The sequence below is a fragment of the Nycticebus coucang genome, chromosome 6, assembly GCF_027406575.1.
Source record: "Nycticebus coucang isolate mNycCou1 chromosome 6, mNycCou1.pri, whole genome shotgun sequence".
Classification (NCBI taxonomy): Eukaryota; Metazoa; Chordata; class Mammalia; order Primates; family Lorisidae; genus Nycticebus; species Nycticebus coucang.
Window position 1 is genome coordinate 53,769,649 of NC_069785.1, and position 25,197 is coordinate 53,794,845.

The 25,197-nt window shown below is 39.5% G+C and overlaps 1 protein-coding gene across 2 annotated transcripts in view; it reads left to right on the forward strand.

Annotated features, from left to right (window-relative positions):
• The window catches only part of TMOD3 (tropomodulin 3), an 80,072-nt gene that overhangs the window by 14,117 nt on the left and 40,758 nt on the right, over positions 1–25,197 (forward strand). For both annotated transcript variants that reach the window (XM_053593126.1, XM_053593127.1), the window contains exon 2: positions 24,506–24,707. In XM_053593126.1, coding sequence (XP_053449101.1) covers positions 24,582–24,707 — 126 coding nt within the window. In that variant the 5' untranslated portion in view covers positions 24,506–24,581. The remainder of the gene's footprint in view (positions 1–24,505; positions 24,708–25,197) is intronic.

Below are 25,197 nucleotides of genomic sequence, written 5' to 3' on the forward strand. Positions count from 1 at the left end.
CCACCTTTGATGTATGTGGCTGGCGCCGTAAGCACTGTGCTACGGGTGCTGAGCCCTATTATACATTAATTTAGTGTCTACCGTGTTGTAGACACTAGTTAAGGGCTAGTAAAGTAAAAAAAAATAGGTCCTGCCCTCAAAAATACTGTCTATACTGAAGATAGGTATTTACACAACTGATTGTAATGTGATGAGATAAATGTTGATAGAAGTGTGGGCAAAGTGGTGACTAGAGGAAATATGTCCTTTAGCCTCTTTTTTTTTTTAAGACTCAGCCTTACTTTGTTGCCCTGGGTAGAGTGCTCTGGTGTCACAGCTCATATAGCAACTTCAAACTCTTGGGCTCAAGTGATCCTCTTGCCTCAGCCTCCAGAGTAGCTGGGACTAAAGGCGCCTGCCACAACTTCTGCCTGTTTTTAGAGATGGGGTCTTGCTTTAACTCAGTCTGGTCTCTAACTCCTGAGCTCTGGTGATCCACCAGCCTCGTCCTTCCAGAGTGCTAGATTTACAGCCGTGAGCCCCCCATGTCTGACCTTTAGCCTCTTTCTAAAGAACCTATGCCAGAGGGCAGTGCCTGTGGCTCAGTGAGTAGGGCACTGGCCCCATATACTGAGGGTGGCAGGTTCAAACCCACCCCCGGTCAAACTGCAACAAAAAAATAGCCAGGCATTGTGGCGGGCGCCTGTAGTCCCAGCTACTCGGGAGGCTGAGGCAATAGAATCTCCTAAGCCCAGGAGTTGGAGGTTGCTGTGAGCTGTGTGACGCCACAGCACTCTACCGAGGGCAACAAAGTGAGACTGTCTCCAAGAAAAAATAAATAAATAAAAAAGAACCTATGCCAGAGCAGACCTACCCTGCAAACAGTGAACCAAGCTTCTCGGCCAATAGCAATGGTTTCTAAGACTTCCTGTCTTTCATTAGTTCTGCTTTCTTCACCCATCACCAGTCTTAAGTATTATTTTGTTTTGCTTTCTTCCTCAACTGCCTGCCATTTCTTCTTTCCCAGGAACTATCCTTACTAGCTGAATATTACGGTTCTTACTATTTCAGTGGTTTTACATGGTTTGGTTTTTAGTTTTATGTATATTGTATTTTTCAAAGGCTATATCTTAGTAGTTTTCATCATTTATAGTGAATTCTCGTATCTTACTATCGTGAGACATTTTCACTTCTGTGCCAGAAGTTTTATGCCTTCTGTCTTGAAACCTCCAATAAAAACTTGTGACTACCCCTGCCTTACTGGACTGGATGCTTGTCCACGTGTGAATATTCTTGTATAGGTCACCAGGTTACTTTTAAAAGAAGACAATTTTATCAAAGTATAATTTACATCAATACTGATTCGTTTTAAGTGTATAATTTTTTTCTTTGGATTAGTATTGGATTTTTTTTTTATTTTTTTTTGATACAGAGTCTTACTCTGTCATCCCAGCTAGAGTGCAGTGGTATCATCATAGCTTACCACCTCAAATTCCTGGGCTTAAGTGATCCTCTTGCCTCAGCCTCCCAAGTAGGTGGGACTACAGTCATATGCCACCAGTCCTGGCTAATTTTTTCTGTGTTTAGTAGAGGCAAGGGTCTTGCTCTTGCTCATCCTGGTCTTGAACTCCTGACCTCAAATGATCCTCTTGCCTTGGCCTCCCAGAGTGCTAGCATTATAGTCATGGGCCACACTTGGCTAAGTGTAAAAATTTATTCATACCAAATTACTTTACCTACCAAACATTGTTCATTGCTGTCTTTGTCCTGTAAGATGATAGTCATCTTGTCCTTTTCACTGTGTATTCCCAAATCATTTATGGTGGCGTGTCCAGCTTCCATGTGGTTACTTACAAGTGCCCCGTCTGGTGGCTTTATTTCAGCTGTTTATTCTGGGTATCACAGTACCTCGTTAAGCAAAGAGATTTTCTATAGTTGGGATCCAGCTTTAAGATGGTGGAACAGTGATATTTTCTTGAAGAACTGGCTCCCTTTTGCCCTGCTGTTGACTGAGGGAGCTTGCTTATTTTCTCAGGTACTCAGTTTATCCTTTTATTCTACCTGATAAGAATTATATCCTGACTTCAGTGGTTACTATATCTCTTTGACTAGAACTATAGCCCTACCCACCACCATGAGGCATCAAGATACAATGTGCAAACTATAGACTGTGTCTCCTTGTTAATTTGAAAATTAAATGAATTGTGGTAACAAAGCTTGATGTGTCTCCAGGCCTCTGAAATTGATTAGAGTAGTGTCCCTAAAAGCCGCAAGTGTGCTATAAGGATAGGCAATTAAGTTCATGAACTCATTCTAGAAAAAGTATACATACCTCATTGCTGAAAATCACTATAGTCACCTTTCTTTGAAGTATTCCCTGGGGAAGCTATGCACAGATGCCAGCACTTAATCCATTCAAAGGAATTTTGTAACTTTTGTTCTGGAATGGCCATCAGAACTATTGTTGTACAGTCACCACATGGCCAAAGGGAGTACTTTGAAGGTGACCATAGTGATATTGAGCAGTGAGGTATATACCACTTATTCTAGGGTGAGTTCACATTTATTCTAGGGTGAGTTCATAAACTTAATTATCAGGCCTTGTACAATAGCAGCTCTGATAGCCACTCCAGAAAAAGAGTTCCAAAATTTCTTTGAAGGGTGGACTAGGCGGTGGGGTTGGTGCATAGCTTCCAAGGGGAGTACTTTGAAGGTGACCATAGTGTTATTCAGCAGTGAGGTATGCAACACTTTTTCTGGGATGAATTTGCAGACTTAATTGCCCAACGTTTGTATGGCTCTGAAAGTGTGTGTGAAGTGCCTTCACTATGTGGGAGGGAGGCATGGTCCATTGAGGAGCATGCACTTGTGCCAGCTGGGGCACCAGACACATGAATCAATGGCAGTAATGGGGCTGGTGGACCCTGTGCATGGTTGACCTTCGGGGGGAAAAGGAGACTGGGAAAGGTTGGAGAGAATGACTGGTCCTAGTCTGAATTGTGCAGAGTTGGGGTAGGATAGAGAGGTGAGATTTGGGAATGAGGTAGGGAGGGTTGTTGAAGTGTACACCGTTGTGGGAAACAAATGAGGCAGAGGGGTGGAGGTGAACTGGGGGTGTTTGTGAGGCCCGGAGGAAGCCAGCCTAATTAGAGAAGGTGATATTGAGTGCAAGTAGGAAGGAGAAGTTTTAGCAAAATCACCCGAGGATCTGTCAAAATGCAAACACCTAACAAAAATTTCTAAGTAAAGGGGTGAAATGTTCAGAGCAGTATTTTAGGTAGCTATAAGCAAGATGTATTAGAGCAGGAAAACAGGATCCTAGAATCAGACAGGTGAGGAGTTTGCTTGCCTAGGGCTTAGGAGAGAGAGCTTGATAAAGCAGTGTTTTTTATTTCTTCTCTATGTAAGATTCCAGAAATCTCTGTAGTTCCTGGGGAGGGAGAGGGCCCAGAGATGTAGGGCTTTGAAGTCTGCACAGAACTCTGAAAAAATTGTTTCTCTTTATGTTTCTTTAAGGGGAGATCTTGAGAAAAAATACCCCCACACTGGCCTCAATCCCAATTTTAAAATTTCAATTAAATAGAGCCTTTGGTCCTAAGCTGTTGAACTTGGAAGAATATCTAATTATGTATCTCTTAAAGTAAGTTTTGGTATTGGTTTCATAGATTCTTAGTTTAAAAAAAATAAATGTTCTGCAGTTTTTTTTTATTTCGTTGCTTATTTTTTTATTTTTATTTCTTTGCTTTTTTTTTTTTTGTTGTTGTTGTTGTTGTTGTTGTTGTTGAGACAGAGTCCCACCCTATGCCCCTGAGCAGAGTGCAATGGCGTCATAGCTCACTGCAACCTCAGACTTGGGCTGTGGGCATCCCACTGCCTCAGCCTCTGGAAGCCAATGGGATTACAGGTGCTCGCTGCTGTGCCTGGCTGGGATTTTCCATTTTTTCCATGAGTTGGGGTCTCTCTCTCGCTCAGGCAAGCCTCGGACTCCTGAGCTCAAGCAATTCTCCCTCCTCAGCCCCCTACAGTGTTGGGATTACAGGCATGAGTCACCATGCTCAGCTGTTCTGCAGTTCTTTAAATAGAATTATTTGATGGTTAGTGCTTCTTATTGTTTTGATTTTTCTACCAAAGCATAGTTTGCTATTATCTGAATGTCGTATGTAATTCAAAAGTCAGAGACAATATTTGTTATTTTTTTTCATACACAGCTTCAAAACACAACTAATGATTGAATTTTCCTTCAAATTAAAAGTAAAATTTAAGTCTGGGCATGGTGGCTTGCCTGTATAATCCTAGCACTTCGCGAGGGTGAGGCAGGAGGATACCTTGAGGCCAGGAGTCTGAGAACTGCCTGGGCAATAAAGCAATTTTATTTTAAAAATTTTTAAATTTTATTTTAAAAATTTTAAAATTTTAAAAATTAGCTAGGTGTGATGGTACATGCCTGTAGTCCCAGCTACTGCTGAGGCTGAGATGAGAAGATTGCTTAAGGCTAGGAGTTTGAGGGTGCAGTGAGCTGTGATGGCAACACTGCACTCTATCTCAGGCAGCAGAGCAAGAGTCTGTCTCAAAAATAAAAAGATATACATAGTGCCACTGAATGTATAGCAAATACTGGGTGAACATGTTCTGTATCTTCAGCTATCCAGTTTATCTCTGGTTTTATAGATCCTTCCATAGTTATTCTGAAGCACTTACTACATTTTTACAATTGATGTTCTTTAAGCTCAGAGGAATGGATGTAGTATTTGACCATAAAAGAAACATTTTTTTTTTTTCTTTTTTGAGACGGTCTCACTATATCACCCGTGGTAGAATACCATGGAGTTACATCTCACAGCAACCTCTAACTCTTGGGCTTAAGATTTGCCTGTGGCTCAGTGAGTAGGGCGCTGGCCCCATATACTGAGGGTGGTGGGTTCAAACCCTGCCCTGGCTGAACTGCAACCAAAAAATAGCCGAGCGTTGTGGCGGGCACCTGTAGTCCCAGCTGCTCGGGAGGCAGGAGAATCGCTGAAGCCCAAGATCTAGAGGTGCTGTGAGTCCTGTGACATCATGGCACTCTACTGAAAGCGGTAAAGTGAGACTCTGTCTCTACCAAAAAAAAAAAAAAAGATTCTCTTGCCTCAGCCTCCCAAGTAGCTGGAACTACAGGTGCCTGCCACAACGCCCGGCTATTTTTTTGTTGCAGTTGTCATTGTTGTTTAGCAGGCCCAGGCCGGGTTCACACCCACCAGCCTTGGTGCATGTGGCTGGTGCCATAACCACTGCGCTATGGACGCCGAGCCCAAAGAAACATTAATTACTTAAAAACATAAGGAAATAAAGTTGATTGTTTAGATTTGGAAGGACCTTAAGTGTCTTTTGTTAATCATTAGAGTTTTTTGAGGTACTAGAGAAAAGTGGGCCAAATTTGAGGAATAGACATGAATAATAGGGTGAGGGAACCCCTCTAAAACTCCTTAGAATATCACCTTCTGAAATTAAAGGCTTTGAGATATATTTACCAAAGGTCTCTTTCCTAAATTACAAATCCATTTTCCTAACCTATTTTTCATATTCTAAAGTCTTTTCCTGGAATTTTTGAGTACTATCCTCCTCTTGAGAATGTTGGCTATAAATTAAGATAAAAAGAGACAGTAACTTAAAAAAACAGCACAAAACAGATTAACAAAATGAAAAAAGTAAGTAATGAAGAATAATTAGATACTTCTAATTTTTTTAATAAGAGAAAATGTAATAAAGATAAAGGCAGTTGGAGGCCAAGGCAAGCAGATGGCCTGAGCTCATGTGTTTGAGACCAGCCTGAGCTAAAGCGAGACCCCGGTCTCTAAAAATAGCCAGCATTGTGGAAGGCACCTATAGTCCCAGATACCCGGGAGGCTGAGGCAAGGGGATCACTTGAGCCCAAGAGTTTGAGGTTGCTATGAGCTATGATGTCTACCAGGGGCTACAAAGTGAGACTCCGTAAAGGCAGAAATGAATGTGTTACGTTGATATTTTTACTATATTAATAAAAGTTGTATTTATTAAATTTTGTGATTAAGACTTCTTGCATTCATTCCTACAATTTGTGATATATTGAGAATTCATGTTTTTATAGTAACATTTCTAATTTTACTGTGGAAATCAATGTGACTGTAGGAAATGAACTTACAAATTTGCTTTATTATTTGGTCAACTTTCAGGAAAGCATTTATTAATATGGGCATACTGTTTTAACTTTTCTTTTTCTTTAGTACTTAACTACATTGGCCCACATTTGACTTCGTTATTTACTTTTTTCATTTTTTTAATCTATCTTGTTCTGGTTTTTCAAGTTACGTTCCTAAAGTATTTCAGTTTTGGTGTGCGTGTACATGCTTACCTAGCATGATTCAGCTGCCATATTTTTCCTTTCTAGTTATACATTATTCATCCTGGCAGTGATGAGGGCAAGTATTTTTTTCCCAAATGATGTTTTCTTAAAATCATAGATTGGAGCTAGAAGATACCCAGGGATAAAATGAACAGGTTTCATCCCATTGCCAGTTCTCATCTACCAGTAGTGGCTGCCTAGAGATTGAGGTAGATACCCTGTTTCCCCGAAAATAAGACAGTGTGTTATTTTAAGGTGTGCTTCCAAAGATGCGCTAGGTCTTATTTTCAGGGGACGTCTTATCTTTCCTGTAAGTAGGTCTTATTTTCAGAGGATGTCTTATTTTCGGAGAAACAGGGTAGAATCTGCTCAGTGGGGAAAAGGCTATTTGACTTTTCTTTGTCATGGACATAGAGGAGTTGATTGTCAGAACCAGTGATGTATTTTGACTTTATCTAGTCTAGGAAACTGAGAAATGAATTGACTTTTGTTCAAAGTCACAGAGCCCTTAAGCCTATAGATCTGCTGATCCTCAGTTCAATGCTGGGCGCTGACTAAGTGCTAGACTTTTTCTCCTAAAGAATTCTGATTCCCTCTGTGTTTTGTTTGTTTTTGATAGTTTAATCCTACTGGGAGCTTTAAGTTTATCACAGTTTACTACAGATCTTGGAGAAAAATTCTGGAGTATTCATCAAGCAGTCAGAGTAGAGAGGGTTCTTATCTAGCAAAGAAAAAGAGCTTGAGGGCGGCGCCTGTGGCTCAGTGAGCAGGGCGCCGGCCCCATATACCGAGGGTGGCGGGTTCAAACCCAGCCCTGGCCAAACTGCAACAGAAAAATAGCTGGGCGTTGTGGCGGGCGCCTGTAGTCCCAGCTACTCGGGAGGCTGAGGCAGGAAAATCGCCTAAGCCCAGGAGTTGGAGGTTGCTGTGAGCTGTGTGACGTCACGGCACTCCACTGAGGGCAATGAAGTGAAACTGTCTCTACAAAAAAAAAAGAAAAAGCTTGAGTTATGTAGTTTAGAAAACTTTTTAGCATCTATTTTTAAGACTAAAGATTTTTCCATTTTTAACATTTTTAAAATGTACTACTGTCTTATCTCCATTATGATTCAGCCAGGCCCGTGTTACCCCTAAAAATGAAAAACAAAAAAATAGAATTTTTTTTTTAGACAGAAGAGAAATTGTTTAAAAACAAAATCTGGTCTGGAAGGATTAAAATACTAGTAGAATTAGCGTAGGGGAATTTAAAAAACTTTCCAGATATTTATCTATTGTACTGTTGGACATTTTGGCCAGATCATGCATAATTTTGCAGTGAAGCAACACAAACAGCAAGAGTAGCTGTGTCGGGGCGGCGCCTGTGGCTCAGTGAGTAGGGCACCGGCCCCATATGCCGAGGGTGGCGGGTTCAAACCCAGCCCCGGCCAAACTGCAACAACAACAAAAAAATAGCTGGGCGTTGTGGTGGGCGCCTGTAGTCCCAGCTGCTCGGGAGGCTGAGGCAGGAGAATCGCGTAAGCCCAAGAGTTAGAGGTTGCTGTGAGCCATGTGACGTCACGGCACTCTACCCGAGGGCGGTACAGTGAGACTCTGTCTCTACAAAAAAAAAAAAAAAAAAGAGTAGCTGTGTTTTGTGCGTTTAGAGTATTTATTTTATTATCATTGATTTGGGGAATCTTCATGTTAAAAATGTCCTTTCTATCCTAATTACTCTGATTTTATCATTACACATTATCTACATGTATCAAAGTATGACATGTACCCCATAAATATATGCAGTTATTATGTATCAATTAAAAATTTTAATCCTGACATTTCCCACATCTTATATGCTTATTTTGGTGATATAAATTAGTTCTGGTAATCTCTTAGAACACTTTCCCCCATGTTTTACCAAAACCTTACCTTTTTAAAGTCTCTAGAATACTGGGACCATTTTCATACAAAATATTTTGATGCCTTCTTAACTGTTAATAAGCCGATCGGCAAGTGTGGCAGCGATACTCACGCCTGCGTTCATCCAGGCACATTGTGTTGAGAATTGATTTCTCCTAGCACAGTTGCTTCATTTGGGGGAATATTTTTCTATGTAAACACGTTTTCAGGTGAACAGTGATGCACTTCTGAATCTTTATTTATTGTGGCACAATTGTCAATGCATAGCATTGCTGGAGGGTGGGGTTCTGCATGTCTATGGATGTAAAAAGGGAACGGAGAAAAGAGCAGAGACATTCCAGTGATGGCACCTCTTCAGTCCACCACTCTTCCGAGGGACAAAACCTAGGAAAGACTAGATTTCCTTTAGTTGTTTGCCCAACTGTGCAGCTTACCATTTTTGTAAATTTAGAGATGGTGTATCTAAAGAAGATTCAAAAGTATTGTTTTGTACCTGCCTTTAACATTAAGTCTACAATTGAGTATTACAGTCTCTGTCTCCTCTTTGTGCCGTATCTTTTGTTCTTGTGGTCTCTTAAACTCTAGTTTGACTTACTGAAGGCAGAATACAAATGTCTACATACAGTAGCTAAGGAAATGCCATGAAGGCTGCGTTGAACAGTTTGATGAGAATATTTCAGATTGTATATGAAACCAGCACATTGTATCCCTTGATTGCACCAATGTACACAGCTATGATTTAACAATAAAAATAAATAAATAAATTCTAGTTTGAGAAACATTTATAAAAGGGGGAGAGAGAACAAAAATCTGTTCTACGTAATTTTCTCTAATTCTTTTCCTTTCATTCCCAGGGTTGCTTTCCTCACCCTACATCCTACCCTCTAGTCCAGCACCTTCTCCCCTCCAGGAAAGTACATTAAATGTGATAGGCATTTAATAAATGTGTATGTGTGTGTTATTTTGCTTGAAGATGGGAAAATTGGTAAAGTTAATTAACAAAGGAGAGTGTTTCAGAATTCGGAGGATCTAAAATGAAGCCAATATTTTAGCTCGAAGCCCAGGAAATTCAGAAGGAGTGAAACTGAGGAAAGATAATACCTTTTGTTTGCTGCATAAAATTCACTTTGCTCTCAGCACGATTTCTGGTCTAGTTCATTTTTTATGTACTTCAGCGCTTACTAACTTGATGGATTAAGAAAATTCTTGCAAGAGGAAGAATGAGTCATGGCAATACTTCCCTTTGGGGGTTGGGGGAAAGAGAGAAAACCCTCAGATTAATCTCTCCATTATAAACTTGGAGTGGATTTAGCATTTTGAATGATAGCTGAGCACTGATAATCTTTCCCTGTAACCCACCTTATATTACTTTTGGTTGTGTCTACTGTGTGGCTGGTAGAAAGCTCTTTTAGGTTAACCAGCAGAGATAAAGAGTTCCGGTAACCTTATTATCCTGAGGGCCTTGTTCGTATGATGTCATTTCTTTTTTAAGATGTTTTGAGTTTGCAACAACTTTTAGAAAAGCTTCCGCTTTTTCTAGTCAGCCCAGTCTATTAAACAAACAAACCAAAAATAAAACAATAAAATAAAAAATAAAGACGGAGGTATGTGGTACTGAGAAAACTGGATGTGCTCAGGGTGTGGCTGTTCTGGCATCCGTCTTTGGTCTGCACGCAGTGGGTTCCTGTCTGACCTTGCCTTGTATCTCTGGTGCTGCAACCCCACCAGGAAGAAAAAGAGGAGGTGGGATAGAACTTGGAGCTAGTTTACTGCTTTGAGGCAGAAAAGGAAGTGGGGTACCCACATGGGAGCCACAAAAGTCTTGCAGAAGGGTCTTGGTGAAAGATCATTTTTTGAAGTGGGACGAGTAACCCATCAAGTATTTTCTTGTAGTAATCAGAGAACTGATCTGGCTGCTTTCTACTTTAAGGTTGCCCTCAGTAACCTGCTTCTAATTACATCCCTTCTTTGTTCTGGCCCCAACAAGTTTTTCTGAGCTGACTTCAGACTTTATTTTCTTTCCTTATGCTTTTGGGATCTATAGATCTCATTATTAAAAATGCAAGATGGGGCCATACCCAGTGGTTCACGCCTATAATCCTAGCACTCTGGGGGAGGCTGAGGCGGGTGGATTGCTTGAGCTCATGAGTTTGAGACCAGCCTGAGCAAAAAGTGAGACCCTCATCTCTACTAAAAATAGAAAAACTGAGACAAGAGGATCACTTGAGCTGGAGTTGGAGGTTGCTGTGAGCTATGATGCCCCGGCATTCTACACAGGGTGACAACTTGAGTCTCTGTCTCAAAAAAAAAAAAAAGAGCAAGATGGTATCAGCAGTGGCAGGAAAGGCGTCTTAGCTGATCTTATTCTTGGGTTGATTAGTTTCCATGGAACCTTGTAATCAGCCACCATTTTCTCAAATGTGTGTGTGCAAAGCAGCTATCTCACAGATAATGCTTACAGCTGAGGTCAACTAGAGCATCCCAAGAATGTCACAAAAATCATTAAAGTACTATCTTTTAGGCTTTTGTTTGTTTAGAAGAGTCAGTGAACTGAATGGATAGATAAATTTAGTATCTATTCAAATCACTTACTTATAAAAATGTCTAATTTATGGCTGCGCCCAGTGGCTCATGCCTATAATGCTAGCACTTTGGGAGGCTAAAGTGGGAGGACTGCTTGAGGCCAGGAATTCAAGACCAGCCTGAACAACATAGTGAGATCCAAGTCTCTACAAAAAAAAATACAAAAATTGACTAGGAGTGAGCTTGGGCACCAATAGTTCCAGCTTCTTGAGAGGTTGAGTCAGGAGGATCGCTTGAACCCAGGAGTCTGATGTTGCAGAGAGCTGTGATAACACCACTACACTCTAGCCTGACAAAAGAGCAAGACCCCGTCCAAAAAAAAAAAAAGTCTTATTTACTATAGCAGTAATATATATTAAATACAACTGAAATAAAATGGGTTTCATTTTTTAGAAGGTAAATATTGTGAGCATAGTGTTTGGACATGGCGGATACTGATATGGTCTGAATGTTTGTGTCCTCCCAAAATTCGTATGTTGAAGTCTTAATCTCCCTACTCACGAGGAGGTGAGTAGGTCTTGAGGGTGGAGCCCTTTGTGGATGGGATTAGTACCTTTTATAAAAGAGGCCCTAGAGAGCTGCCTTGCCTCTTCTACCTGTGAGCACACAGCTAGCTAGAAGGTTTCAACCTATGACTCAGAATCACGAGCCACTGAATCTGCTGGCATCTTCATCTTGGACTCTCCAGCCTCTAGAACTGTGAGAAATAAATTTCTGTTGTTTATAAGCTTTCCAATTTATGGCATTTTGTTATAGCAACATAGGCTAAAACAGACATTGAGTACATTTTTTGGTTATAATTAGTGTTATTTAGAATTATAAGCTTATAAAAAGGAAATGACCTTATGACAGTCTTTTTTATTTTATTTTTTTTTGAGACAGAGTCTCATTTTATTGCCCTCAGTAGAGTGCCTTGGCACACAGCTCACAGCAACCTCCAGCTCTTAAGCTTAGGCGATTCTCTTGCCTCAGCCTCCTGAGTAGTGGGACTACAGGCGCCCGCCACGACACCCGGCTATTTTTTGTTGCAGTTTGGCCAGGGCTGGGTTCAAACCTGGCACCCTACTAACTGAGCCGCAGGTGCCACCCCCTTATGAGAGTCTTAAAACTCCCTTGGAGCTGAGAAATCTGCCACATACTATCATGACAGATACTCATGCTCAGCCTGTACTTTAACAATCCCAAGAATACATAGATGACTTTCTTTAGTTTGGTGTTCTCCATTAAAGAGAATGTTCTTCCAACCAGCAGAGATGGCACTCAGCCTAACATTAAATAAGAGAGCATTTAGATAAAAAAAAATCTTCAGACAGAAATAACTTATTTCAACATTTTTTCCAGATTAATTCTGAAGCCTGGTCCAAACAAAAAAGAAAAAGAAACGTTGATTTGAATTTTTAAAACCAAAGTAAATTGAAGCAGATACTTATAAAATTACTGGATAGTGAACCATATCCAGTTCAAAAGATTGTAAGGATATTTATCTAGAGGGAATTTTTCAATCCAAGCTATTATTATCTAGTATGTATCAACATTGAAATATTTTTACTTAAAAATAAACATATGTTATCACTAAAAGTTTCTCTAGCATGAAAGGATGATGACACTACCAGTCAATATCTGAAGCAAAAAGGCAAAGCTGAATTTAATACTGCCTATAGTGAGGGAGAGCTATGCTGGCCAGCCACACTTCTCTAAAGAGAACAGGCTAATTTTTTATATAGGATTTTGAAGAAGTGTGGAATTCAGGGATTGGCACACTTTCAGAGGCCATAGTGGATTCTCTGTAGAAGCATAACTATGATTGGTCGGCTGGCACTCAGAGGCATGAGTAAGTCTGTTCTGTCCTGATTGGCTGACTACCAGGAGTGAAGGACTCGACTGTGATTGATTAGCTTGCATTTTGGAGGCTACTTATTACTATGACTATAGAAAAAGCAGTCTTTTCCAAGTTTGTAGAAACTTTTTAATTTTCAGCATCAAATATTTGTAATTACCTGTATAAAGCAAGCATATATGTTAATTTTTAAAGATAACTTTTTATATATAACTTAAAGGGAGAAAATATTAAATATATAGCCCAACAAATTTTCTACATCTGTGTATGCCTGTGTAACTACTATCCAATTCAAGAATATAAGACATTTTTATCGGGCAGCACCTGTGGCTCGGTGAGTAGGGCGCCAGCCCCATATACCAAGAGTGACGGGTTCAAACCCAGCCCCAGCCAAACTGCAACCAAAAAATAGGCGGGCGTTGTGGCGGGCGCCTGTAGTCCCAGCTACTCGGGAGGCTGAGGCAAGAGAATCGCTTAAGCCCAGGAGTTGGAGGTTGCTGTGAGCTGTGTGATGCCATGGCACTCTACTGAGGGCCATAAAGTGAGACCCTGTCTCTACAAAAAAAAAAAAAAAAAAAGACATTTTTATCACTCCAGAATGTTCTCTGATTTCTTTTCTAATTAAACTTCAATAGTTATTCTGATTCCATGCCCGTGGGTTGATTAGTTTTATGTATTCTTAAATTTCATATAAATGATAGTGTATAGTATATATTACTTTATGTCTGGCTTTTTTTATTTCTTTCAATATAATGCATGTAAGAGTGATTTTATGTTTTGGTACATAAAACCATGTAGTATTCAGTTATGTGAATATTATACCACAATTCATTTATGTAAACTCCTGATAATGGACGTTTGAGGCTGCTATGACCATTTTTGTTTAGATTTTTTTTTAAATGAACACTTTTACTCATCATTATACTCATTTTGGGTATATAGGTAGGAATGAAACGCTGAGTTATTATGGTACATGTATATTTAGTTTTAATAAATATTAACAAAGTTTTTTAAAGTGGTTAAATAATTTGTACTCTACCAGAAATTTTTGAGATTTCCAGTTGTTCCGTGTCCTTGTCAACACTTGGTATTGTCATTCTTTTAAATTTTAGCCAGTCAGGGTTTACACAAGGTTTGATAATTGAGTTTGTGAACTCATCCTAGAAAAAGTGCTACATACCTCATTGCTGAATATCACATGGTCACCTTTGAAGTACTCCCCTTGGGAAGCTATGCACCAATGTCATCACCTCATCCACCCTTCAAAGCAGTTTCGGAACTTCTTTTTCTGGAATGATCATCAGAGCTGTTGTGGAATGACACACAAAAATACGCAACAAAAATAGTGAATGCTGCTGAGCAAGACACTGGCATACGTCAACACAAACACAGCTGTGAGACACTGATATAACAAGGTTACTGAGTTGTTAGTACAGTGCTGCCAAAATAAGTGCACAGTGGCCATCATGAACTTAATTGTCAGGCCTCCTAGAATAACAGCTCTGATGAGATCCCCGTCTCTACCAAAAAAAAAAAAGAAATTGGCTAGGCATGGCATTGGGCACCTGTAGTTCCAGAGGTCCAGGTTGGAGATAGAAAATAGTCATGTATGAAATTGCCAAGAGAAGGAGTTTAAAATGAGAAGCTGTCCAAGGAACTAAGTCCTGGGAGCACTTTGCCATTTAAAGATGAGGAAGATGAGGAGGAACCAGCAAAGAAGAATGAGATGAGGCAGAGAGAAAAGGGAGAAAGGGCCAAGAGAAAAAGTCCTCAAATCCATGTGAGGAGAGTGTTTTATGGCCAGATACTGCTTCTAATAGGTCCTGTAAAATGTGGACTGCAGGCTCGGTGCCTGTAGCTCAAGCGGCTGAGGCGCCAGACACATACCCCAGAGCTGGCAGGTTCGAATCCAGCCTGGGCCTGCCAAACAACAATGACAACTACAGCCAAAAAATAGCCGGGTGTTGTGGCGGGCGCCTGTAGTCCCAGCTACTTGGGAGGCTGAGGCAAGAGACTCGCTTCAGCCCAGGAGTTGGAGGTTGCTGTAAGCTGTGATGCCATGGCACTCTACCCAGGGCCACAGCTGGAAGTTCTGTCTCAAAAAAAAAAAAAGTGTGGACTGCAAATTGACAGTTGGATTTGGCACCATGCGGGTCATTGCTGACAAGGTCAGTTTGGGTGGAGTGAGTGGTGGAGATGAAAGCCAGATTAGGGAAGATTTGAGAGAATAAGAGGGAAAAGAATTGGGGTACCAAATGTAGACAGTTTTTTGAAGGAGTTTTGCTATAAAGGAGAGTCAAGAAGTAGGATAGTATCTGGTGAGGATGTGAAGTGCAAGGAACGTTTGTATGTTTTTAATCCGGGAGATGTATGTCAGTCTGTGTGCTGATCCACTAGAGACAGAGCACAATTACTGGAGTGCTTTTGTGTAAATGAGCAGGGATGGGATCTGGTCACAAGAGTCGGGATTGGCTTAGATGAGGGTCTGGGTACTTAATCCATAAGAGCCAGAGGGAAGGTAGAATGTATGGGTACAGATACAGGTAGGATGGTAGATGTGGTGGGAGCTTACATGTCACTTTGATTGTTTTCATTAAAATATATTTTCAGTGAAATATTAAGGTAAGGTGTTCAGAGAGTGAAGGATAGGCAATATTAAAGGCTTGAGGGGAAAAAAAGAGGTAAATAATTTATCTAAGAGGAGAATGACTAGATGGGATTTGAAATACAGTAGAATTATTAGGCAGCACTTTGGTGTTAGTGATGGTAAATTTTAAATATGTCTGGTCAGTTCATGTGTTTTTCTTCAATTTCATCTGTATCGTGGTGCTGGTAAAGAGTAGGAAGAGTTAATTTTAACCAGAGAAGGGTCATAGATGTTGAGCGCTATGGAGAGCACACTTATTGGTGAGGATAAGGACTAGGTGGTAGTGTGGGGCTGAGGTAGGCTGAAGACTGAACTATCAGAAGAGAAAAAGGCAAGGAACTCTGACCAGGTGTTAGAGAGTCAGCTATATAGAGCTTGAAATCACTAATGATTGCTGGGTGCCAGATTCTTGACTATTTCTTCTTCAGCAGTTTGACCGGTGACTTTGAAAATATAGGGAAGAAAAGAAGTTAGAAATAGCCATTGTCTGATTTTTATTTTTTAAGTCATAACAAATTATTTGTTTCACTTTTTAGACTTAGCCTTTTGCAGAAGATGATATGAGAAATGGCATTAACAAAGACATGTGCTTTGGTTTAGCTTGTAAATATGTTAAAGTGTAGCCAGCAAATATTTCATTTAGTAATTTTTGGTTCATTTATTTTACTTAATTTGTTGTTATTATGGGTGTGTTCTTAAATTGTCATGTTAAGACAGTTCACTATGTGGATCTCAAAACAAATCACCCTAAAATATTAACTAAGAAACTTTTTTAAAAGCAGACCTAGAAATATAGGTGACAAAGGGCCATACTTATCTCCTCAGGAAAAAAAAAATAGATATAGAATAAAAAAACATTATTACATACTAACTGAAGTTGACTTGGGAGTCATCCCTCTTGCTTTGGTATCTCACAACCAACCTGTTAAGTCATTTTGGTTGTGCTTCCAAAATACATCACATGTTTATACCCTTCTCTCCATCTGCACAGCCACAACTCTACTCCAGACTACTCTACTATGACTGTTAGCACAGAATCTTAGGCTGAGAAAGCTGCTGGGGGCGTAGCTCAAAAGTCATCTTTCAGAACAACTTATCTGAACCACTTAAAGTAGCCTTCCTAATCTCCCCACACTCCCATAGCACCGGACACTCCTATAGCACTGTTCAGGGTTTCTTTTCCTTATAGTATTTATTGCTATCTGATAGTATCTTTTTCTTTTGTTCATTGATTTTTGTTCATAGGCCACCTATACAATAATTTAGAGCAAGGAACTTGTCTGTGTCTTTTATATTGCCTATGCCTGTTGTCTGGAAGAAGTCAATTCCTGACATAGGAGATGTTAAAAAATAATACGTTGAATGAACAGTATATATATTTTATTGTTCAACATATTATTTTTTAACATAATATTTATATACACTTTTTAAATATTATATATATGCACACACACACTTTTTTTTTTTTTTTTTTGAGATAGAATCTCACTTTGTCGCCCTGAGTAGAGTGCCCTGATGTCATATCTCACAGCAACCTCTAACTCTTGGGCTCAAGCGATTCTCTAGCCTCAGCCTCCCAAGTAGCTGGGACTATGGGCGCCCACCACAACACCTGGCTATTTTTAGAAATGGGGTCTCATTCTAGCTGAGGCTGGTCTTGAACTTGTGAGCTCAGGGGATCCTCCGACTTCGGCCTCCCAAAGTACTGGTATTTCAGGTGCGAGCCACTGCATCTGGCTGAACAATAAATGTATTAAAAAACAAATATTCATCTGGAATTAAAAAAAAATTTTTTTGGTACAGATACGGTTTTACTATATTGCCCAGACTGGTCTCTAACTCCTGGCCTCAAGTGATCTTCCTGCCTCATTTACTCAAAGTTCTGGGGTTATAGGCATAACCACTGCACCTGAAGTGCTGGGTATCTTTGAGACCAAAAAATATCTCTAATCTAGTGGGTCAGGGAGGTTTAGTACCTAGAGATTTTAGGAGAAGCTAGTGAAGAGAAGACACATTTTGAGCCTAAAGCATCTGAAAAGTAGGCCTTCAACACTTGAAGTGGGACTGACCTGAGGCTTGGTGCCTTCTAAGGAAGAAAGTAATTTCTTTACCTAAAAGAAAAGCAAATTTTCATCAGGATTTATATTTCATTTCAGAAGTCCGATGACTGATTATCAGGTGGATATGTTTTTTTTTGGTTCTGACTGGGAAAGATTAGCAGAGAACTCTGAATATCAAGCCAAAGTGGGTTGATACTAAGGGAAGAAAAGATGAATAATGCAGAAGCTCTAGAGGAAGGAGGGTGTCCATCCTCTGGCCTGCAGGCTGCATGCTAATTTTGTGAGAACTTTTTTGTTTATCTGTAGTGTCAGATATCACCAAAAGTATGCAGGCTTTTTTTTTTTTTTAATCAGCTTTCATTGGGGCCCAAGACAACTCTTTTTCTTCCAATGTGTTACAGAGAAAAAATAAGACTGGACACACCTGAATGTAGAGGGTTAACAGACTAATTTTCAATCCTTTTTAGTTGTGATAAGGGAATTAGAGTTAGGGAGCAAGAGGACTAGATAGCTGGGGGAGGAAGATAAACTATCAAAGAAGAAAAAGTAGAGACTGATAGATGATCTAATTCAACCAAATTTGGCTTATCTATGTGCCACCAGGTACTGTACCTGGTGATAGTAACCCGGTGAGGCATGAGATCTAGGAGAGAATCTCTGCTCCTCAGGAGGTTTATCATTTCTGGCAATGGAGACAGATGAACGACTATGCATTTTTTGGTTGGAAGTGAGATTATGGGGTGTCGTTAAGGGGTAGCTGGCTGGCCTGGGATAGGATTTCATGTAGTGGTACATAGATTTATCTTTGCAGAGACCCGATTTTAATCTACCAACAGGTGCCTAATCACTTAAAACTTGGCCCATAGTAACCATACTCATAAAAGACTAGTACAAAATCCCAAATGTCTGGCAGGGCATAATGGCTCACACCTGTAATCCTAGCATTCTGGGAGGCCAAGGCGGGTGGATTGCTTGAGTCCAGGAGTTCAAGACCAGCCTGAACAAGCACAAGACGCTATCTCTACTAAAAATAGGAAAATTAGCTGGGTGTGGTGGCACATGCCTGTAGTCTCAGCTCAGGAGACTGAGGCAGGAGGTTTGCTTGAGCCCAGGACTTTGAGGTTGCTATGAGCTAGGCTGAGGCCATGGCGCTCTAGCATGGGCAACAGAGAGAGATTCTGACTCAAAAACAAACAACTAAACAACAACAACAACAACCAAAAACCCAAATGTCACTTTATTAATTTACGGTAGGGAAAGCTACATGAATAGCCAAGCTTTAATTAGAAGACTACTTGGTGAACATGGAGAAAAATAGGGAGAAGTAATTGGGTGCTACAAATTTTGTCTTCTTTCTTTGGTTATGTTACCATCATTTCAAAGTAATTTGTTATTTTATCTGCTTTCTTAGGAAACCCTCTTACCATTGTGTGTTGATATTTTCAGTTATACCCTTAAGTTTTGAAGTTACATATCAGGTTAATGGCAACATCAGTAAGGAAAATATTAATTTTTGGTGGGGGTGAGAATAGAGAGACCAAAGGAGATTTTTCAGGGAAGATGTGACATTTCAGCTATGCTTTGAAGAATGTGTAGGAGTTCAGTTGAGGACAGAGATAGATGGAAAGAAAACATTTGTTTTGTTTTTTTCCTAGAGGGAGGGAACATAATAAGCAAAGAAAGAGAGAAACCTAAAGTCTTTGGCCTATTTGGAGTATGTGATAGGGAGCGCCAGGAGATAACACGTATTGGAAAGCTAGGTAGGACCAGGTTATCTCATGCTGAGGAGTTTAGACTTTCTCTTATAGGTCAGAGATGGGAAAACTTTTTCTGTGAAGGGCCAGATAATAAATATTTTAGGTTTTGCAGGCCATCTGGTCTCTATTGCAATTATTCAATTCTGCCATTGTAGCCCCAAAACAACCATCGGCAATATGTAAATTAATTAATGTGACTGTGTTCTAATAAAACATTTATAGAGACAGGCAGTAGGCTGAATTTGGCCCTCTGGCTATAGTTTGCCTAACCGTGTTGCAGGCTTTTATGAATGTACCTAACGTTTTTGAACCAGAGAATGGTAAGATCCTATCTTTGCGGGCAGTGCCTGTGGCTCAGCGGGTAGGGCGCCGGTCCCATATGCCGGAGGTGGCGGGTTCAAACCCAGCCCCGGCCAAATTAAAAAAAAAAAAAAAAGATCCTATCTTTGCGTTAAAGAGAGGACAGATAACAGTCTAAAAATTGTGAGCCCATCTTATAGAAATGGTGCTGAAATGGAGATTAACAATTCATATATTGCAAGAATATATATCTGAATCATGCAATTCCACATTTTTAAAATATAGCTAGTGTCAAGACCTTCCTCTCCATAAAAATATAAAACTGAAAAATAAGTGGAGATTGGTTAAATAGAGTAGACCAGCAGTGCTTCTCAAACTTACACAGTTTATAGACCCCTTTTAAAGGAAAAGAAATTATTATGAAACCCAGTGTTAATTGATGATTTTTATAAAAACTAAATTGCTATTGGATAGGAATGTGATACATTGCAAGTTTTTTGTTGTTGTTGTTGCAGTTGTCATGGTGGTGTGGCTGGCGTGGGCCAAGTTTGAACCTGCCAGTCTCGGTGTATGTGGCTGGCGCCATAACCACAGTGCTACAGGTTCCAAGCCTGCAAGTTCTTTTTGAGTTCATTGTGTCTGTCCTACAACCTGCCATGTGCAAAACTAGTCTCCGGTCTTTCTATGTTTGAATCTCAGAGAAACCTTTGGTTGTATTGTGCCCGTGACCTTTATTTTGTGTAACTGTATCCATTAAGTATTAAGGCTGGCTCTATTAGAATAGAATAATTAAAGCAGTTCTACCTGGTGCTGGTGCACTAATAAATATAAATGTAAACATGGCAACAGTGCTTTGTTTGAAGTTATCTGAAAAAATTCAGAATATGGTGATTTTTGGAAATTATTCGTATAGAAAGCTAATATTTAAAACTTCTTAAAAAAATCAGATTGCCAAGAATCCATCAAAAACTTTATATGGTTCTGAAAGTCCACTGTGAAAAATAAGGATTCTAAAGACAAATGATAAGTGAAAAAGAGGTAAGTTTAATAAATGATGACTTAAGTTAATAGAATATTCCAGGAGTTTCCTGCTGTCCCTTAGTACAGCCTTCACTAATTGAAGTGCAGTGCAGCAGTGGGCAAGTAGAAAGAAAAGTAGCAGCATGCATAGGCTTTGGGGAATATTTAAACAAAATTCTTTAGCTTGTGAGTAGGACGAGATAGACCATCACAAGAATATGAGACCTTGTTGTCAGAACTGATGAGGCAAGTGCCTGTAGAGCAATAGATTTCAGAAAATCTGCAAAACGAGAAATACTAAGACACGGGTCCCTTAAGGCATACCATACTAAATTTAATAAGATTTGAAAGAAAATGGAAGAAGAGATTTGTTGCATATAACTGACAAAGATTGGTATCCAGAATATATGAAGGGCATTTATTAAAAAGAAAAACAGGCTCAGCGCCTGTAGCTCAAGCAGCTAAGGTGCCAGCTGCATACACCAGAGCTAGAGGGTTCGAATCCAGCCCGGGCTTGCCAAACCACAATGACAACTACAACCAAAAAATAGTGGGCGTTGTGGCAGGCGCCAGTGGTCCCAGCTACTTGAGAGACTGAGGCAAGAGAATCGCTTAAGCCCAGGAGTTGGAGGTTGCTATGACCTGTGATGTCACGGCACTCTACCCAGGGCAACAGCTTGAGACTCTGTCTCAAAAAAAAGAAAAAGAAGAACAACCTCAGTATAAAAATGGACAGTGAATTCTTCACAGAATAACTAATACTTTGGCCATGAACATATGAAAAAAAAATGCTCAACTTCATTATAATTCAGCAAAATGCAAATTAGAACCACAATGAAATACCATTTTACATCCATTAGAATGGCTAAAAATAAAAAACTCTGATAATAGCAACATTATCAAGGATGGGAAGCAACATGAATTGTCATGTACTGAATCGTCTAGGGGTGTTCATTGATACAATCACTGTGAAAATAGTTTGGTATTATCTATAGAGTTGAGTATGAGCAATGCCCTTTTCCTAGGAATTCCATTGCTAGGTTTGAATCTTGGAGAAACTGTTGCACATATGTACCAGGAACCAGGTAACAAGCTTCTTTACAGTAGAGAAATAGAGGGAGAAAGACTATAAGTAACTTAAATGTTCATTTATGATAGAATACTATATAGAAATGAAATTAAAAGAAGTATAACTCGTAAGCAACAACTCAAAAGTGCTAAATGAAAAAAGCAAGTCAGAAGGGTACATACTGTGTGAGTCCATATACATAAAGTGCAAAACTTAAACTGTTAAGGGCATGTACATACAAGGTAAAACTAAGGGAAAGCAAGGGAATAATTAAAATCAATACAGCGGCCACTCTGAGGGGGATGCAGCTAGAGCGTGAGGGTGTTAGTCGTGTTCTCTCTCTTAAGATGGGCAGTGCAATGCCCCATGATTATATCAACGTACACAGCTATGATTTAATAAAAAAAGAAAAGATAGGAAGTGCATTCATGGGTGTTCATTTGTGTGATAGATTTTACTTTGGGATTAGGAGGAGAAATCCCTTGGAGTAAGCTATTTAGTCTTTCCACAGGATAGAGCACATTATAAAACATGAATGGCGTTTAACATTGCCCACATTTGCCCTTAATATGTCATTCCTATTGTGTTGCCCATTACAGAGCCTTATTTGTAGGGTGTCCATGGAATTTATTGCCTGTGCTGGGATAATATTGAAAGTAAATTGAGGGAATGCTCAAAATAATTTAAATTTTATATATATATATATATATATATATATACACACACATATGTTATGTATTTAAAAATATTTTTGATGAAGAAATTGGCTCATATATTATAAATTTTTAAAAATTAAAGCACATTAAAAACTTTTAAAATGTTTAAACATTTAAAGAAAATAGCATGAGCTAAATTATTCTTGGTACAAATTTATATACTTTTATCAATTTCATACCCTTAACTATCTCAAATACCATGTCATTGAGATTTTTATATAGGGAATATTTTTTCAAAGTGGTCTCATTTTTAATTTTTGTCCCTTGAAATTGCTCACTATCTTCTTCTAAATTACATTTTATACTTAATATATTTGAAAATGCTGGTATCTTCCATTGAATCTTCACTGTGGGCTGTGTTGGTTTTAGTGGAGAAAATATACTCTCAGAATATCTGTAAGTTGGAAGTACAAAGTCAAGGTTTAACAAGCTTAGTAATGACAACAATGATGATTAAAAAAAGAAAACAAATGCAGTTTAACTAGTAAACCAGAAAAGGTGCCACAGACCAGCCATAAGCCAGACCTGTCTTGAGCAGTTACAGAAAACGCCTGCAGTTTAACATCTGCATGAGGAAATTCTGTTGGTTTGTTCCCTGTCCTGAGGTGGTGCTGTCAGACCTTCTGTTCTAAACTTGGCTTGAGCAGTTCTGTTCCTAGGAGATGAAAGCACACACAATAATCCTTAAAAGTTAGTGGTTTGCAGAAGAAAATATATTAATTAAAATATTAAGCTGGAAAAACTTAGGGGAAGGGGATAGTACAGGAAATAAGTCAAACTTTGAAACACTGGGCATTTTGAAGCCAAGAAGAATTTAGCCGCATCACTAAGTCTAAGGATTATTTCTTAATCCACACATATGGCTAGGATTTATGGAAATACTTGGTGGGGTTTTTTTGGTTTTTTTTTTTTTTTTTTTGTAGAGACAGAGTTTCACTTTATCACCCTCCGTAGAGTGCCGTGGCATCAAACAGCTCACAGCAACCTCCAACTCCTGGGCCTAGGCGATTCTCCTGCCTCAGCCTCCGGAGTAGCTGGGACTACAGGCGCCCGCCACAACGCCGGGCTATTTCTTTTTTTTGTTGCAGTTTGGCCGGGGCCGGGTTTGAACCCGCCACCCTCGGCACATGGGGCCGGTACCCCGCTCACTGAGCCACAGGTGCCGCCCAATACTTGGTGTTTTGTTTCTATTTTACATGTGATTTATTTTAAGTATCCTTTCCTATCAAACAGTCCTGCTGTGGCAGCAAATAATTAGCTCTTTGAGATACATCAAGTTCTGTGTCTCTTCAGGGCTTCTATTAACCTAATTCTTGATTAACCTCATAGTGAGGAAATGGTAACAGTCCTTTCCCATGGTATCCATGGGTGACATAACCCAGCATGATTTTTAGTATTTTATTGAAATATTTTCAGAATTCTGTATTTTTTCCTTTAAAAACACATTTTCAGAAAAATATTTTCTGAGTGAGCATATTTTCAAATGTACCTTTTAAAAAAAATTGTTTTCCAGTGGCAAGAGACCACTCTCCCTCCATGGGGAGTGTATTGATATCCAACCTGTATTAACATTGGGTCATATTGTTCTCCTAAACAATTTACAGTAAGATCATTGTGCCTTAAACATACTGAGCTGAAGCAAAGTACTCTGGAAAAATAATGTAAAAGCTATTGATAAAAAAACTTTTATTTGGCACACATTATAGTTTCTTTCCTTCTAAATTTCAGTTATCAGAAATTCTAAATTCTATTAAGTAGCTGTCTTAATGGATTTGAATTTTCTTCCATCCTCCCACCTTTTTTTTCCCAGTTGAGTTTTTTCCTCAACAAAAGACAAAAAGTGTCTGGGTGTAGTGGCTCACACCTATGATTCTAGTACTCTGGGAGGCCAAGGTGGTGGACTGCTTGAGCTCAGAAATTCGAGACCACCCCATCTCTACTAAAAATAGAAAAATTAGCCAGGCATGGTGGCAGGTTCCTCTAGTCCCAGCAACTCGGGAGGCTGAGGCAGGAGCATTGCTCATGCCCAGGCCTTTGAGGTTGTCGTGAGCTGTGATGATGCCACAGCACTCTAGCCCAAGAGACACAGTGAGACCCTGACTAAAAAAAAAAAAAAAGGACAAAAGGTAAAAGACATTGAAAGATTCACAGCCAAGCGTATTATGTGATAGATGATACAAGAATATATGACATGGGAAAATTACATTTTACTTAATCTAATAGTAGATTAAGTAGGTAGAGATTACTTAATATTTAAAATGTTTTCATTTCTTTTCTCTATAGCTTTAAGAAAAAGTAAAAAAATCACTTCTAACTGTACTGAATAGCAAAAATTAAGTGACATCCTACACTGCAAATCATGGCACTACCATTTCGGAAGGACTTAGAGAAGTACAAGGACCTTGATGAAGACGAGCTCCTTGGGAATCTGTCAGAAATAGAACTGAAGCAACTGGAAACTGTTCTGGATGATCTTGACCCGGAGGTAGGTGTTAGCTGCTGAGGAGAAACCAAGTACCTTTCAAATCCTTTGAAAGTTCGAAGTTGCCTTTGAGCAGATAGCTTTTCCACGACTTTTCCCTGGGACCCTCCACACCCACCCCCTTCATCCAGGTGAACTTGCTTTTTGCTGTTGCTTCAGTTTCCCCACTTCTGTCTCTGTATGTTTACTATTCTAACCTATCTTCTCCAATATCCTTATTTTCAAATTTTCAAATATCTCTGAAGTTTTTCAGATATCCTTTTTTCTGTATGCAGGAAAGGATATATATACATACATATATATATATATACACACATATATATATATATATTTTTTTTTTTTTTTTCTTGTGGTTTTTGGCCGGGAATGGATTTGAACCTGCCACCTCCGGGATATGGGGCCAGTGCCCTACCCATTTTTTGCGGTTTTTGGCCGGGGCTGGGTTTGAACCTGCCGCCTCCAGCATATGGGGTGGCAGTGCCTGTGACTCAGT